This window comes from Alligator mississippiensis, chromosome 2 (genome assembly GCF_030867095.1).
Source record: "Alligator mississippiensis isolate rAllMis1 chromosome 2, rAllMis1, whole genome shotgun sequence".
NCBI lineage: Eukaryota > Metazoa > Chordata > Crocodylia > Alligatoridae > Alligator > Alligator mississippiensis.
Window position 1 is genome coordinate 130,677,281 of NC_081825.1, and position 17,979 is coordinate 130,695,259.

General features: G+C 39.6%; 2 protein-coding genes across 3 annotated transcripts in view; one reads left to right on the top strand and one right to left on the bottom strand.

The window, feature by feature from the left end:
• Positions 1 to 359: 359 nt before the first annotated feature.
• On the top strand, positions 360 to 12,306 carry GIMD1 (GIMAP family P-loop NTPase domain containing 1). The gene is made up of 3 exons (XM_006269373.4): positions 360 to 467; positions 2,429 to 2,850; positions 10,780 to 12,306. Exons 2-3 carry the CDS (start codon positions 2,458 to 2,460, stop codon positions 11,035 to 11,037), a joined length of 651 nt encoding a protein of 216 aa, XP_006269435.1. The 5' UTR covers positions 360 to 467; positions 2,429 to 2,457; the 3' UTR covers positions 11,038 to 12,306.
• An 836-nt stretch (positions 12,307 to 13,142) lies between these two features.
• Positions 13,143 to 17,979, bottom strand: part of AIMP1 (aminoacyl tRNA synthetase complex interacting multifunctional protein 1) — an 80,923-nt gene continuing 76,086 nt past the window's right edge. For both annotated transcript variants that reach the window (XM_014599696.3, XM_014599660.3), the window contains exon 7: positions 13,143 to 13,393. In XM_014599696.3, the coding sequence (XP_014455182.1) occupies positions 13,227 to 13,393 (167 nt within the window). In that variant the 3' untranslated portion in view covers positions 13,143 to 13,226. The remainder of the gene's footprint in view (positions 13,394 to 17,979) is intronic.

Genomic DNA, 17,979 nt, shown 5'->3' on the forward strand with positions numbered 1-17,979 from the left:
CTTCAAAAGGCAACAGATTAAAATTCATCATAAGAATACTGTAGAATATGTATGCACATGTAAATACACCTCCCCCTTCCACAACCCACCCAATGGAAATTTAATTATGCATAGTTAAAAAATATGTAGGGTTGAAATAATCACTAAGTGCCTTAACCCAATATAAAATAAGAGCTTTGGTTCAGAGAACTGATAGAATTAATATAGCCTTGAGATGGTCTCAATGAGTAAGTAAATTCAAAGCTGCAAGTGTGCAGGTGGCCAAGAGAAAGTTTATAAGCAATCCTGATTATTGGGTAGACCTACCTAAGTGAAGAACTATTTGTAATAGATTAACCAGAGTAAAGAGTACATATCAGTCTCAGTGTGGTACATTGCCACTGTCAACTTCAAAGTTCATACTCAAAAGCAGCACACATGGAATACGAATGAATCTCGGTAGAGGAAGAATTTTAAAGAAGAATAAGGTAAGTGACATAACATTATCAATCTAATTATTTAGGATATCCAGCCTGACTTGAAAAATATCAACAAAAAAATGCCAGCCTTTATGAAAAAAAAAACAAACTTAATTTTATATATAAGTTTGAATATGCACCTGATCTGCTGTGATTTTCCTATGTAATCCTAATGCTAAACTGTAATACATTAACCTTTTTCCCTCTGGCTTCAATGAATACTATAGATAGATGTTCAACACTTCTGAAAAAAAAAATCAGACTCATGATGGCAAAGAGGCCTGCATAATACATACAAAGCAGGCAACAGGGTTTAAAAAGGAAGACTTTTCTGCACAGGTCTAACAAATCTCAGCTGGGAGAGGGATTATTAATATGTTACAGAAAATTAACCTAAAAAAATTCTAGATAGTTCAATTAATAAAAAGATGTCTGTTTTCCCAGATGTCTTCCATAAAGATTATTAGACAGCTACTAAAAAAAAAGTTCAATTAATCCATCTACTTTAATAGTCAGGGGATAGACCATCCGTTTTCCACACATTGTGAACTCTTCAAGCAAGATCATCACGTGAAGGATATAGTGTCCCCTTTAACACAAATATATTAGCTTAAGAACCTCTCACTTGCTTGAGTTTTCACAGAAGGCTCCTCTGAGCCTAGTTCAAATGATGATGGAACAATATTGAACTACAAGCTCAACAGTGCCTAAACAAATATATGATGATAGGAAATGACATTCAAAAGCAGCCACAGACTTTCTAGAACTGTGCATAGTGAATATTAACCAAAGGACTTTAAGCAACCCTCCAGAGTTTTCAGGTGTCTCTGTAATATGAAGCCAACAATTTATTCCCCAATGTAGACTTAAACTTTTTCAAAATGTCCCTGAATCATAATTCTCTTTGAATTCCAAAAATCTGCTAAAGTTGTTTTGAGATAATAGTCAAAACTCCAGAACCAGGTAGTAAAAATCCTTACCATACCATACTGCATTATCATACATTAACAAACGCTACAAAGAGAGTCTCAATTTCTTGGTGGTTACTTTAGTGTATATATGCATTGAACATATTACCATTTCCACTCTCCATCCTGGTTTCTCCCTTCCCTAGCAGTGGTGGGTGCTGTACAGGAGCCTAAAAGGTTACACTGATTCTTACTATCCCAACCTATAGAGTCTAAAACTCAAGCAATGACAGACATTGTTCTGTTATCACTACCCTAGAAAGAAGTAGAGTTTTATCTGGACCAGAAAACTGTATTCTGGAGTCATCCTGTATTTCCAGTTTTAGGACAGAACTCTGTGGCATGAGGTTGTCAAATGTAAAATCCCAGACTAGTGTTAATTTCCGTTTTTTGTCTTGGCCTACAGAAGTGGGCACCATTCCACCTGATGATATAATTTGGTGACCTGGCAGAACACCTTGTGGATTATGGAAGAAATTTTCTAAATCACTTTCCAAAATTTGTGTGGGGTTTATGCTGCTTTTCCCACACCATCAGGTTTCTAGGGCTAAATTCAGTCTTAACTAACAAAATAGGGGCACTTGAAAGCTATGGAACATATTTATCTCCATTCTATCTTTCCTGCCTTTCTTGATGTCTTCCTTGGCAACCAGCCCCCTTGCCTTTGTAATTTTCCCTACTCAAACATTGGTTGGTCACCTTCTTTCCTTACTTGCTCTTACCTTTTTATGAGCTCCTTATTCCCATCTGTTTTGTTCATCTTTTTCAATATGGGAGACCTGCTAGGTCTGCTCTAGTACCATGCCAAGGTCTCCTTTTTCTATGGCAGCAAGAATAAAGAAGCATGCTCTTTGGAATCAAACAAAGGCAGGGGAAACTCTTTGTGATCTAAGTGTGGTTACTGATATAGGTTGTAATTCTTGCAGTTTACTACCGACTTACAGAAATATTATATCTACCTGAAAACAAATATTAATAGTAGAACTTGTTCTACATTGACAGACACGCACTTAAGGACAAAGGCATTTACAATGCTTGATGATAATGATATCACCATCAACCTGCTCTTGCTGGGAAGGACCCAGAGTGGCAAAAGTGCTCTTGGGAATAGTCTTCTGGGGAGTTCAGACTTTGACAGCCACCTGTCCCCCAGCTCGGTGACTACATCTTGCAGCTTTGGATGCAGCTGTCGCATCACAGGCATCACACGGCGAAATGGCTGTGAACTCTCTCTTCGGGTTCATGTACTCGACACGCCAGGCTATTCTCATAGCAGCCTGAGCAAAGAACAGGTGGTGCAAACTGTAAAAACAGCTTTGGATCAACACTTCAGAGATAAGGGCCTTCACTTAGCCCTCTTGGTCTTGAGAGCTGACTTGCCTCTTTGCAAAGACGAGAATGACCACACAATTCAGATGCTACAGGTAAATTTATGTATCTACTGGCAACTATTTTATGTTCAGACCTAGTTGTTTTATATGGGGAACACCTAAAAGAAAAAAAAGGAGTAGGTGAAAATTTAACAAGGACCACTCAACTCAGAACTCAAACTTGTTCCTTCCAAAACTCAGGGCATTAATACACTTCACATGTTATATCTAACAGTGTTATCAATTACAAGCTGCTGAGCATAAATGAACTTGTGAATGCACTTTATCCATTAAGAAAGTTTTGCTTTTGTAATAGGACTTGCATTCATTACTTTTTGATGTTTATCATCACTGATCTAGATCTGTTGAACAGAAAATGCTACTTTAAACATTTGCAAGTAAAGAATTAACAGTTTTAATTGAAGAAAACAGCAGGAATTTCTTTAATAAAGCTCTGAATAATCCACTTAATTCCTCCTTCTTGCACATATGCATTTCCTAACAAATGTGCGTAAAAAATTTTATTATCAATGGTTATAAAAGTGCTATCTAAAAGGTAATTTTTAATTTGTGATTGAAGCTACTGCTGTGAATAGTAATGTAATATGTATACTTTACATTTTTATAGTGGTTTTAATTTGATGAACTCAAAGCATCACCATAAAAATAATTTGTCTCAGAACTCCCTCTGAGATAGGAATTATTCCCATTTAACAGATCAGGAAATTGTGCATAAAGAATTACCGGTAAGGACCTGATGGCCATCAGGTACTTTCTGGATAGAACTAGGAATATAGCTCAGATCATCTACCTCTCTATTATAATACATATTGCACAAAAGACAGACAGAAAGCAATACGTTATTTTACACACACTTTTCTGAAGCTTCCCAACCAATTAGAATAATAATAGTGCTCATTCAGTTGAAGGTTTACCTGTGTTAGTTATGAGCTTCAAACCCCTGTGCCTCACCATAGGGAGACAAGAAGGCACCCACTGTATGACCGTTTTTAGTAACAATAACATAGCTTTATCAGGAATGGGCCACTTAATTAGTGACAAGCTGCTGCAATATCTCTTACTCATGGACAGGGAGCATTTCCTTCCCCTGGAGCTCTGGCTAATTCTTAGGTGTATCATATGTCTCCTTGAGCTTGTTCCCCCTCAACCCAGACCCAACGTCCCAAAGGGGCACAAAAGGCTTCCTGTATCCATCTCAGAGCCTATCAGTGTATGCTGGGGCAGGATTTTTTTGCCATCCTTCTGTCTAGTCAGTTTCTCCTGCCACCAATAAGTATTTGAGGACAGGTTTCATTGCTTGTTGATTTGTGCGGTGGCTACCACACAGAAGGACTTCGCATAGTTCAATTCCCCTTTTTAAAAATAGAGACAAAAGACACTGAGTGATTGCAATACATTCACACAACTGTGGCAGACTTAAGACAAGAATTCAGAGCAGCAGACTTTTAATTCTGTGTTTTCATGATCAGACCATGGCTGTTTCATAGTGGGACACAATTATAACAGTTACCAGAAACTTGCTGTACACAGAAAGACCTAACAAATACATTTTTAAACAGAACGCTAGCTCAGAATTTAGCTTGTTCTATTGATGTCTAAAATATGTTTTCTCAGATACCAGGAGAATGCTGCTTTTTTTTTTTTTGGGGGGGGGGGGGGGGGGAGGGAGGGTGGCATTGCTAGAGGCCTTTCTTTTGCTTGCCAGTCACTGCCCTGCCACTTGAGGTAGGTCTTCCAGTCACATGGTCCAGATCTGGTTCACAGGGCCAAATAAGTTGGACATCCCCAGATTAAGAAATACATTAACTAAAAGACCTAACCGCCCATTCTTAATTGAATTCAAATCTGCCACTTCTAGTCCAGGATTATAACTGTGACTCTCTGCTGATGTAAAGGTTGTTTGGGGGCGGGGGGGAATTTACTTTTCTCAGAGACCAGATGCTATGATTTCATCAACCACAAACAAATAGGGCAGGACAGCTGGTTGTGTCCTGGGAAAATGTGTGTGTTCTGTGTTTATACTACAATGTCCTGTTCCAAATTGATGCTGGAACCAGGAACAGCCTTCAGCAATTGTGACTTATTCTTGATAAATGGCAAAGAGCCTCACCATATGAAGACAGCCCATTACTAAATCGTTATATATAACCTACATTTCTTTTTGGATTTTTTATTTTGCCATTGTGGTCTAGTGAACTGAGTGGAAGGCTAGAGGCTTTAACACTGAGATGCATCTCAGCACTGTCAACAGATATTTTCCTCTTCCTCTGAATGCAAAGCATGCTGCACATTAAGTGCATTACATGCTGGAAATAGCTACTTCTGGAATTTTCCTTACAATCTGACTTCTTTTTTACAATATTGAATTTTTCTTACAATATTGACTTTTCAATATCAATATATATTAGGGTTTTCTATCTTGCTAAGCATTATGGAATACAGAGGCTGCATTCCAGCAATTAGACCCACACGTTTATTTTATTTAGGTGTTAAACTTCATATTAGTGTAGCATGGGTTGATTGATTATTAGGGGAGTAAAATGGACTTATGACCCCACACAGGATGCACCATTATTACAGTTACAGGAATACTGAAAAATGAAAGCGTACTCCTTTATTCAGATTAAAAATATTTGTATGTTTACATGCAGAAGCAGCCCAGGGTTTGGCATAAGGCTGGACCATGTAGAGCGGGAGAACTCATGGGAACCAACAGTCCTGTGTGGCGAGGCCAGTATGGGAGTAGCGAAGCCTGATGGCCCAAGAGGGGCTGCTCAAGGAGCAGCAAGGGCAGTGGAATGTGGCCCAGTAATGAGCAGTATGTCAGAGGCCCCAGAGAGGGAGGGGCCGCGTGGAAGAGGCCTTCGGGGAGAGGGGTATGTGTGTGTGTGTAACCCAACTTTGGACTCAGTTTGCTTTGGTCACAGACCAAGAGTAATATTAATCTGGATACCATCTGCGAGGTATGGGCTGTGGTGTAGGGGAGGTTCGGAGCCACAGATAACACCCTTTGGCATTGGGGCAGTAATAGGAAATCCCCCGCATTCTACCATCACTTTTTGCAAACAACACAGTCGTGGCAGGAAAGATCGGGCAGGTTGCCCCATAAAGAGAGGTAGGTGGGCCTTGAGAGATTGTCCCCTATCATATACACCAATAAGATTATTGGATTCTTTAAAGTTTTTAGTCAAACGGCATTAAAAGTTTTCAATATAGAAGAGGGATTGAATGACCAGCATAAAAATGTCTTAGCCACATACAGACAATTAGTTTCTCCTGGGAGATTCACTCCCAGTAGAAGCCACAAGTATACAGATGTTCAGGATTTTTCTCCCAGACCAAAAATGGCCACTCCAGAAGAAAAATAACCCAAGGACAATCCGAGTTAAATTGCTCCCTGAAAGAGATACTTCTTGGAGAGTGAATGCCTGTACATGTTCCCTCCTAAGAGAAACCATAGCACGGTTTCCCACCTCCCTCCAGCAGACAGTGTGTCACTGACTACGCTCAAGGGCATGTTCTGTTCTCTATCACAATTCTGTAGGGAGATGCAGGCTGACCCTGAGCAGTTTGGTTCAGCCAATCAGATGGTCATAATCCAGGGCAGCCCTGTCTCTAGGCAGACTGAGGAAGCCATCAAGGTGCACAGAGACGTGTCTACAGGGTGGGCCCTGGCTACACAGCATTAGCACTGAAAGCTGTCTGTTTTTCAGGGGCTCAGAACTCAAATAACTATTCAGGGGTCTCTGGGTAAGTTTTTCTACTAGAAAAACAAAGCTAGAACAATTATCTCAGATCATTTAAACATGTGTATGCAGCCTAAATTAGACAAGTGTTATTGTCCATGTTAATTCTACACAATTACACAAATGCTGGGAGATTTCCTAACTTGTGATAGCAATAAATTATGTATCATAATAGTTGAGAAATGCATATTTGCCAAAAATCTCTAGTATTTTTAAAGTTACAGATGGGCATTCATTTCTAGTGGTGAGAATTTCTCTAGGGGCTTTTCAGGAAGGGGGCAGTAAAGGGCTGTTCCTTGGGCCAACTCTACCTTCAGGGGATCCCACTGACAGCTTGTCCTCTCCCCTGCCTGGAAAGGTGCAAGGTGTCGATAGGTAGACCCCTGGACTTTTAAATCACTGATTTAAAAATTATTATTTAAAGAGTGATTTAAAGGGATGATTTAGAGCCAGAGGCTTGGGGAATCAGAGGCTCATTGACCATGGGTCTCAGATTTCTAGTTTTAAAATTAATCACATGTGAGGCTCAAGTTGCAGGGGGGGGCGGGGGGGGTGTCACACATCATTCAAAGCCTGCAGGACTGGGAAGAGAGACAGGGAAAACTTCCCCAGCCCTGTAATCTTTGGAATAGCCACCCATACCACCTAGCAGGGCAACATAGGCAGTAATGAGAAGCCAGGGTTACCTGAAACCAGGTTTGATGTTCACTCCAAGCCTGGTTTCCAGTCCCATCAGCTTTGAAATCACTGTTTGCACTGCCCATCTTACAGTCCCTGATCTGGGGAGGAGTTGGGGAACAGCAAGAATGCTCCACTCCCCTCCTGGACCAGACTGGGAAGGAAGCATAAATTCTTGTGAGAGAATCTCTTGCTGGGGATGTCTTCGAGGTGTCAACCTGGAATATCTTTCCCCTAGAGGGGGCATGTTTCCTCTTGGAGAAGCTGAATGAATACTTATACACCCGTAGGCCATGTCCAGATGTGTGCGGATGTTTGGTTCCCCAGGGACAAGAAGCAGCAGTGCACCTTGTGCCACTGCTAATTGTCCCCAGGAAACTCCTGTACCATGCATGCTCTGGTGTGTGGCAAGGTACCCTGGGTGGGTTAGAGGAGGCTGCGGCCAGCACTGGTCTAGCCCCAGCAGCCTTGCCTGGGGGCCTCCCGAGGCTGCAGCAGCAGCAGTGATCCTGCTGTGCAGAACCTGGCCAGCATCAGTGTGGCTCTGGCTTTGGGTGGAACACACTGCTGCTGCCTGCACTGCTCTTTTTTTTCCTGCAGGTTTCTTTTTGACCCTGGATATCCCTCTGGTCAACTGAAGATAACTGAACTTGCAGTATGTGGTGCTGCAGACATGTCTGCAGTGCCACATACTGCATGGCCACACTCATGTGGACACAGCCCAAGTTTCTGCTGAGAGGTGGGCAGTTCTCCTAGTTAAAATGTGATACATATTCATGGTCTATCACTACTCTCTTATTAATTTAGCTCTGGCATGAATCTGCCAAGGTTGATAGTAGTTTTTATTTAGCAAATGTTCAGTGGCTTATGCCAAATAAATTAGAGATATCAGTTTAACTTGCAGCACTGAAATCTAGGGTGAGATTTAAAAGGTTAGTTCAGATAATAATACAAACTTATCCCTTTTTTCTCCTTGGTGCTTTCCTTGCCTTTGATTCTTCTTTGGGATTTTGTAAAGGAATATAGGTACCTGATAACTATAGGTAACTTCAAATTGATCCTAAACAGTTTTTTCCTAAAATGGAATCTGAAAATGTGGAATCAATTTATGTTCAGTATATGGTATTTAGCATTTCTCTTTCCAGTTTTTTATATTATGCCACATAAATTTATATCAGAATAACAAGGATTCTGGTAGATTACTTCGTAAAATCATGGATTCTTTTTCTTTGTCTGGGTTTAAGAAATTTCACATGTAACGTTTTATTTTGGAGGGTAAGGGTAGCAATTGCCATCATGGTTACTGAGGAAAGCTTCATGTCAGAGGTAAATACAGCATACAGTAAATTCAGATAGCAATCAAATTCTGAGTTAATCTCATCTCTCCTGAAAGCTCATTCTGCAGCAAGATCTGCTTCTCTGACCAAGGATGCTCAATAACCAGTTTTTGTAGCTTGCCCTGGGTTTTGATGCATTGTATCCCGGAATAATGTAACTAAATTGTTCATAAATGGGGACACGCCTTATAATGAAGCTGGTACTCAACAGTGGTAGTCAAGATGTTAAGGGTACATGTTTAAGAAGCCTTAATAGGAAAAAATATATTCCTCTCACCAAAATAGTTAACTAAATCTTTAAATATAAATATAGATAGATCCGACAGATATTGCTGTAGATTCTTGTGTATTTAATTTAACTATTACGGTGAGAAGTGACTGAATATCAGTGCTGAGTGAAGGGATGCCTTCATATAAAATACCATTTACTAGAATCCAAGACAACCTTGAATTTAAGATGACACCCCAACAATCAGTTTCTATACGTAGAAAATGTATAAATGTTATAATTTTCCCTGTGCAGAATATAATTATTGGAGGGTTGCCCAGCCACAGAAAGGAAAGCAGCAACAGGGAAGCAGGCAGCAGGAGAGGGAGCAGTCTGCTCCTATCATCACCCCCTTCCCCCCCGCCACCCTCATACCTACACCCTCTGCTGCCTTTCCCTGCTCACAGTGCTTGTGCCCCTGCAGTCTCTGCCCCCTGATTTCAGCCTCTGTCTCCCTGCCTGCCCCCCACAGCCTTTACCCCCCTACCTGCAGCCTCTTCCAACCGGTAGTTGAAGAGGTGGCAGCTTGACCGTGGGACAGCAGCTGGAACCACAACAGATGGTAAGTGATGAGGGGCAGATGCTGCAGGTGTCAGGCAGAGATGGGCAAGAGCTGCAGGGGCAGGTATGTGTGTGTGGGGGGAGGTGGCTGCTGCACCTCTGACTACAGCCCTGACCTGGGCTTGAGGCCAGAATCGAACCCACAATAGCTGCTTCCCCTTCCACTTCTCCCCTCTCCCCCAACTTGTATTCCCTCCCATGTTGAATATGGGGGGGGATCTCATCTCAGATTTGAGTAAATACAATACATAGCATTTTGCATTCTTTAATTTTAAAAGAACAAAAGTTTGGACTACCGATTCTTAACAACCTGAATTCAAATTAGACTCTTCTTAAAAAAGCAGGTATCAATCCGAACTCAGGACCATTATCCTCACAGAGGGGATTTGCATGCATCTTACTGCTTTCTTTTGCAAGTAGGGCAATAAATAAGAAAACAGAGGTGTCAAATGTGAAGCCTGATTCTTGGCCATCTTTTGAACACAACATGCATGCAGAAACAAAATGTAGCTAATTATAAACCATGAAATGCCAACCAACCAAAGACGAGTTGCAATATTAAGGACTTCCTATGCCAGTCTAATTTTACAGTTTTTGTGAACACAGATCTGAGTATCCTCCAACACAGTGATGCTCAATCTTTTGGCCATGTGGTGCAAGGCCAGGCCACAGGCCAGATTGGACCCTGCGCCCCAGGATTTAGTCTGCACACCTGGATCGACTACACGCTCCCTCTCCTCCCCCTCCTCCACCCCCTCCCTGCCCTGCATGCCAGGATTAGGGCCCTGGGACCTCATGCCAGCCTGGTCCAGCCAGATGTATCAAGATTAGAGTGTTCGGGACCCAACGCTGCCCCTGCCCAACCCCAGGTACTGGGATCAGGGCCCTAGAGCCCACCCTACCCCCCAACTGTGCTCTGCGCTGAGGCCAAGCATCAAAGTGGAACTTGATCCCTTACCCTCCTGACCCAACACAAACATCTACGCTGGAGTGGGGGCGGGTGGACTAGAGGTCCCCCTCTGTCCCCCCACAAGACTCAACCCAGCCACCCAATCAGGCAGAAGTTAATGAAGGCACCCTGCTTTGGAGTGCCTTCATCTGAACCCTCATATAATGAGGGTTAATGTGCTGCGTAATCATGGATTTTTAAAAAACTCCGCAGCCGTGCATTTTTGTAAGGGCGCGGCTGTAAAACACTTTCAACGGGCTGATCACACGACAAATCTAACTTCCGTCTGTAGCTTCAATCTACATGAATGGCTTTCTGCCAGAAACGGAACAAATATTGGTCTGTTAATACATAACTATTCTCTCTTTGACAGGAGGAGGGAACATGGAAAGATAACTGTCTGAAATTTGTTTCTCATTACAGGAACTTCTGGGTCCCACATGGAAGAATTTCACTGCAGTCTTTCTTACCCATACAGACAAGGTAGAAGAGGCTGGATTTAGTGAAGAGGAGTACTTACATGCTGCCTCAGATACCCTGTTAACACTCTTGAGCTCAGTACAACACAAATATATTTTTGTAGAAAACAAGGCGCACACACTCAAACAGAAAAGAGTAACAATCTTAAGGAAAATCATGGATTTTATAAGACAAAACAGTTACCAGGTAACTTCTATTTAGATAAGCAGTGACAAAAAGAAATAACTTCAGGCATTGAAAAGAATTCAATGGGAAGACAACTCTTAAAACCTAGTCATGAATACTTCTGGTGTCTTCATGTCCAAACCAATGCTTATGCCTCTTTACCACAGATAAAATAAACTGTTTAGGCTACAAAAGTAATTATTATTAGTATTTATAGTATGCCTATAAGCGTGGTATCCACAAGCCATGACACACTCAGATAATAGGTTGAGTTACAAACAGTGCTTTTAATTTTGTGCTATTATGTACTTAGTCACAGATATACTATACAATATGTTTATCTTGCACTTCAGAAGGAGTGCAAGACTGAGAAAAATAAAGATTGTGCATGCTCTTAACTACTGTCATGCTGCTATGCACTAGCATGCTGCCACATTCTACCTCCAAAGTGGCTGTGGCACACTAGTGGAAGAAGTGTTTATTACATTTTGCTCTTAACTCTGCAGTCTTCACAGAGACAAATTCCTTTGAAGCCCATGGTTTGTGGAGTTTTCAAATCCTGAATGTTGAAAGCTGCATGATGTAAATTTTTCTCAACATGTTTCATAATGAATTAAATTAAATAGTGTGAACTTCTCAAAAATGTCTGTTTAATAAGACCTCGTTAGATATATAGTTGATAAGATAGTTGGCTCCCAAATGCTAAAGATTTTTCAGCGCATTTAAAAGAATTACTTATTTCTGGTTGTTCCCACATGTACACAAAATTAGCATGGTTATTCTACAGTATACAGGCATATACAAACATTAAAAAAAAACCCCAAAACACCTGTTCATCTCGTTTGCATTGGTTTCTTTTAATTTAATATCCTTGTCCTTTTGCTGTTTTTCCAGCTTACTAGATAGAGTTCAAAGCCTAGGAAATTCAGAGAGACTGAAAAATTAACTTTATTGTTTAAGTGGTTAGACAGTAGACATCAAATTAATTAAATGCTAGATTTTAAGACATACTGAAATGTACCTAATCAGTTAGTGAGGGTTATTTAAAAGTTTAGTTGTGAACTGATTTAGTTTTGTCGTTGTCAATTCATGAAAAGACACGAATTATGAAAACTATCAATTTAAGTTCATCATACTAATTGAAGCTAGTTTTAACATCATGATGTGATGAATTACAGCATAGTCTAAAGTATTAAAATTGATTAGCTATTCCTATTACAGTGAAGTATGTGTTTTGTATAAAATGTTACTATGTCCAAAGAAATTTGATGGAGACGTTAGAAAATAAAAATGGTTTCACTCTTATTTTTGTTTTCAGGCATCAATTCAATAATTAAGGAACAAAACTCCAGCAACACAGAATCTTTGCTTTAAAGATCAAAACTACAGTGGTAGAGATGCACTGGTTCTGATTTTATCTACAAAAGTGAAATTGTGTGTGGAAGCTTTTAAAGTTTTTCTGTCTTGTTCAAACCTTTGCACTCAGTCAGAGATTAACTAGAGTTGGGCAATATAACCAACAGACAGGCTGTAGAAGATCAGGGTACATGCTAAGGAACTGTACTTCACTTACCCACTGTCAGGGGCACAAACTCTATGCAAAGCAAACAGAGAATGATGTCAAAAAGAACAAAGCATAATCTCTCTCTCCAGGGCCCCGCTCCCAGAGTTGTTGTAAGTCTAAGAGCATAGTACACTTTTCCATCCACTTCAGCAATAAGCTCAACCAGCTTCAGAATTTGTTAGCTGGCTTATGCACCCCTTATGCCAGATGAATAGCCTTCAGTATTGAGACCCAAGTATTTGCCTATCTAATAAAGGCAACCCCCGCTTAGCATTCTTAATTGATTCCTGAAAAATGAGCGTTAAGTGAAACTGAAAGTATCTGATAACCCATGATGGCGACCGCATGTGTTATAATGAAACTCATTCAGCGCTAAGTGAAATTACGTATCAATTTCAAATGAGTGTTATAGCGCTAAATGAAACAGCATTAAGCGGGGGTTGCCTGCAACTACTGACATTACTGTACTAATCGATCAATTTCAAGGAGACAGAAAAAGGTCACTTCTAACACTGCTACAGGTACATATCTGCATATCTTTGAGAAGAGGTCAACAAAAAAATTAACCAGTCATGCCTTCAGGGGGAATATATTCACATTTTTATTGTGTTCACATAGCTTTCCTTCAAACCACTGAAAAGCTTTCAGCAATTGGCTTTATTTATTTGATTCCACTGTTGGCCATGGTCTGAGCCCTACAGACCCCTTTCCCCTTCACTTCAAATGGAACTCCTTTGTATGTAGCAATGTATTGGTCATTAGTATGAAGGTCAGGTTGAATCTGCTCCCAGATCTTTTTCTTGGGATTAAGTTCCTTTTCAGGCTCTCCTGTTTGAAAAAAAAAAAAAAAATCAAGTAAGCAAATACAAAAATATAAGAAAGTGTACGATTTGTATGTGAGAGAAAGCACAGTAATTTTTTTTTCCTTTGAGACGATGCTGGTTACCAAATATCTGACACGTTTTCCTTGACAGTTGTCACTTTGAGATCATAAATCTTAATTACATGACTGGGTTGGGTAATTTTTACACAATCTTTACTTGTTAGGAAAGTTTTATGTAACTAAATTAAGAACACTGCATAAGTCTGGTTAAAAGGAAGTAACAGGTTGTTGTGTTAGCATTTGGGTTACAAAGGGTGGGGGGAAAAAAAAAAAAAAAAATCAACAAACCAAATTTATTTCCCAATCTTTTAAAGAAATGTGAGACAAAGTAGATACTGATCGCTGGAACACAGTGTTCGTGCAGACTTTGGCTGATCTGCACTGTGAGTGCTGCAATAGTTCAGAGGTTTTACAGGCATACGGAAAATGAATGTAGTAAATCTGAAACACACAAATTTTAAAGATACAGATGGTGAAACTGGTGTTACAGCACTGGCCTCAGGAGATCCAGTTCAAGTCTAAGTTCTGCCACATGCCTCCTGTATGTCCTTGGGCAAGTCACGGAGACTCAGCTCCACAAAGATTTTTCAGCTGGAGTTGGACACCTAGTATACCATCAGGTAATCTGGGTATTAGCCTAGGCCTCAAATCTCTATCTTTAAAAAAGGACCTGGTGGTACCTCCCTGTCTTGAAGATTTATATATTAAAGATGGCTGTGAACTCCAGCACTATGATAATAGAGACTGCTTAAGTACTACACTAACTAGCTTTTTCCTCCTCCAAATCTCACTCTAGTGCTTTAAACAATGAAAAAGTTACAAGACTGGAATAATAAAAAATTTTCACACAACTTTTAGAATATTCCTCCTGCATGCATTTTTTTTGCCTTTCCATTATGAAAAAGACAAGGGAACCCACAATTAACCTGAACAGGCTCCTCTACTGCCAGTTTAAACATGATTTATACCAAATGAACTGCTGCCTGCCAACATCTTTCATGATCTAAATAAAGCTTGACAGCCAATTCACTGTACCATTTATTTTCCTTTGCAAAGATCAAATGAATTTCAGTTCTAACTTCTAATAATACAATGCAGATCCTCCTCAAGTAAAACAAGATTCCTTTATTTAAGTTACTCAGTCATGATGCCTTGGGGTATTTTTAACCCTTCTTCAGAAATTTAAGTTAGCAGACAGAAGAGTCTAAAGGAAAATACAAGTACTTTCACAGGGTTAGGGCTCATGTTTAATAAAGAACCTCCCAAGGAATTCCTGCCATTTCAGTGGGTATATTTTTTGAAAATGCTAGGAACCTTACTTTAGTTCCAATGTTGCACATTCATTTCAAATGTTATGTTTAACAAGCCAAAAAACTTTATGGGGAAGGGATTAGATTCCCAAAAGGTAGTGCACAAGCCAATGTAGTAAAACTGATACAAGTAATTGATGAGCTACCAGCTCTTTAAGGGAAACTGTGACATTCTCTGTGCTAAAAGACAACAATGAAAAAAAGTACTATATGTAGCCTTCCCACTACATCTTAACTATTCAGTGCTTGACATCGCACAAAAAATGTCTTACTGGACAACTGTGCTATTGAGGAGGTCTTCAGTAAATTCTCTCAGCAAGATATTCTACTGCTATGATGCACTGGCTGACCAGCACATTTAATATAAATCAAATGTGTTCTATTTAAATAATCTGCATGTAGTATGCTAATTTGGCAATCAGATCAGCATAAACACCATGTGTAGTCACGATCAATGCCATGTTGCGTCTTCTCCTATGTGAATCCCACTGGTACTCCTTTCTCTTATTAGAGAAAAATGTTAGAAGGCTATCTATGAAAAAACAGGACTAAAATTAACATCAGATGGATTTAATGATTTCCTCGTTCTCTTCTCAGAGTTATGAAACTTGTTGAATCTGCCAAATAACCAAATTAAATGGGCCATAGTGAACAGTCCAAGCTTTGGTGATCAGAAGTAATAAAACAAAAGATAGGAGAAAGTGGTAGAAAGAACTTTCTAGGCTAAGCAAGCGACCTTTCCATCTTGCCACAGATCAGTGACTCATACTTGAATCTACCCTAGGGTGTTACAGTGCTACCTATTATGAGACCACAGAGACAGGAAGGAAAATAGGGTCTGATATGACCAACCAGCGAACAAAAAAAATACACAATTTATACCTGAAAATACCCCAAACCTAGAACTGAAGATAGTCCTTCCATGAGTGATAGTAATTTCTTAGCAGTAGGGAGTGAGACTGCGCAAAAGGAAGAAGGTAGGGTAGAGATGCACCTTATAGACTGAAAAAAATATGTATGCTGACGTCTTGATTAAAGGAAGCCATTTACAGAAACTGTCCACTGCACGGCGAGTCTAGAACAATCTGAATTTTGTTCTATAATTGGTTAAAAACAATTGAAACTCCAAAGATTTTTAGACCCAAACCAGTAGTTAACCATAGTCTCACACAACATACTGGTGTTTGCTGTGCCATTTCTGTATCTTACAGTTTTTTAAAGCATCAGCTACTTTTACAGAGAAGGAAGGATTTTACCACAAACTGAGTAATGATCAGAAATATGTTTTGGGAAATGGGGTGTGGGAGGGGGAAAACAGTGTATTATGTATGTTCAGGAATCATTTTGCTTGATCAATCAGATTCTTCCACTAAAATAGAAAATAAACCTTACAAAATACTTAATGGGTAAAAGCTCCCTTTTAAAGCTACAAAATCTTGACAATGTGCGAATTAGCTGTAAAAGTGTTAATTTTTTTGTAAAGTTAATTTTATACTTCTAAGAGCAACTGCATTGGATACAAGCCTTTTCTATTTGAATGCCCATCTTTCAGCAAGACATTGTCTAAAAATGAGGGGAAATAAATCTGAAAAAGTTATCCAGTTTCTTCAGGAAAAAAAAGTATCAAATCTTACAGCATATGACCACAAAAACTACAATAATCAACATGCAAAATTAACAAGTGTCCCAAGAAAACTCCTGTTCACCGTGTACAATATCAACCTATGTTACTTTTAAACTTCAGTCCACACTGCTTGACTTGGGACAGCTGGGACAGTTTTGGGTTACTTTTCTGTTGTTGCTGCTGGCTCCTGTTGCTCCATGGGCTTTCAGAATTTCAACTAGAATCAGACCCAGCTGTTGCTTCTATTTTAATTTCAATGACTGAAAAACAAACGCTCAGTCTGAAACTCCTCTCTTAAAAAATATCAGTATGTAAATGGTTATAAGGTAGCTTTGAAATTAGACTAAATTTGAAGAATGTGAGCTGAATATTTCCAATAATGCTAATGTTAACCTAGGATATTAACCTTGCCTTTTATGAGACCAGTGGCTAAGAGACAAAATCGAGACTTTTCACAAACAAAAACCAAGTAGATTTAGACACTGAAACTCCCGTCATTTTCTCAGGAATTAATTTGATTTTGACATCTCAACTAAGGTTTCAAGACAAGATTTTTCATTTTTAAAACAACTGTTTAGGTTTGAAAATAAAATCTGCAAAATCTTTTAATTACTTGGACATTCAGTGTCACGAACATGACTAATTATCTTAGCAGACAGACCGGCAACAGATAACACTCGCATTTAGTTTATATAAGTACAAAACACACCTAAGGTACGGACCATATTTTGCATAAAGGTTACAATATTAAAGCAGTTTCTGCCTGATTTTATTGCCTTCACTTTTGTCATCTAGACTGATTTTTCTGCCCCCTTGTTGAGGTTATAATAACTGAAAGAACACAGACCTCTTTAAAATATATTTCTGAGACTTGGTAGCAACAGTTCGACAGACACCAGCATCAACAGATATGATTTAGAATGTGAAACAGCAAAGAATTCTGACCTGATTTTTATCAATGATGGAAGCTGACATGAGGGCAGGTATCGTTCTTGAAAAGAATAAAAACTAGCAGGAGCAAAGTAACTGCTGAAACACAGCCACACAGGTGTAAATGACTACTGAACTGACAAAGATGTAGAAAACAACCCCTGACTACTCATTCTGAATTGTCAGCTTGTTCACTGCCTACACAGTACCCTTCTTCAAACTTCTAGATGGGAGAGGGTGAAAAAATAAATAAATAAATAAATAAAAATCAACCCTTCATTGTTTGACAAATTAAAATCTAGTAGTGGTTAACTTAGTTTCATTAAAAAAAAAAGCAATCAAAATTATATGTACATATTTTATACCCACAAGATTAATACTCCCATATGTTAGATATGCATAGTGTGCGCGTGTATTCATTCCACTATTCCCGCCCCCCCATCCACCATTATGATTAAACCAATAATCCTTCCTCACCCCATTCCTTCCAGCCCCTACACAGTCCCAAAAGTATCCTGAAGAGGCATCTTTCACTCTCATGGCTCTAAAGCCCAGCTGCTGCTTGCTCCAACCTGCAGACCAGACCAGACCAGACCAGACCAGACCAACACCCTGTGCAGTCCAGCACTAGGTCCAGTCTGCATGCCACATGCAGTGTATGAGGTAG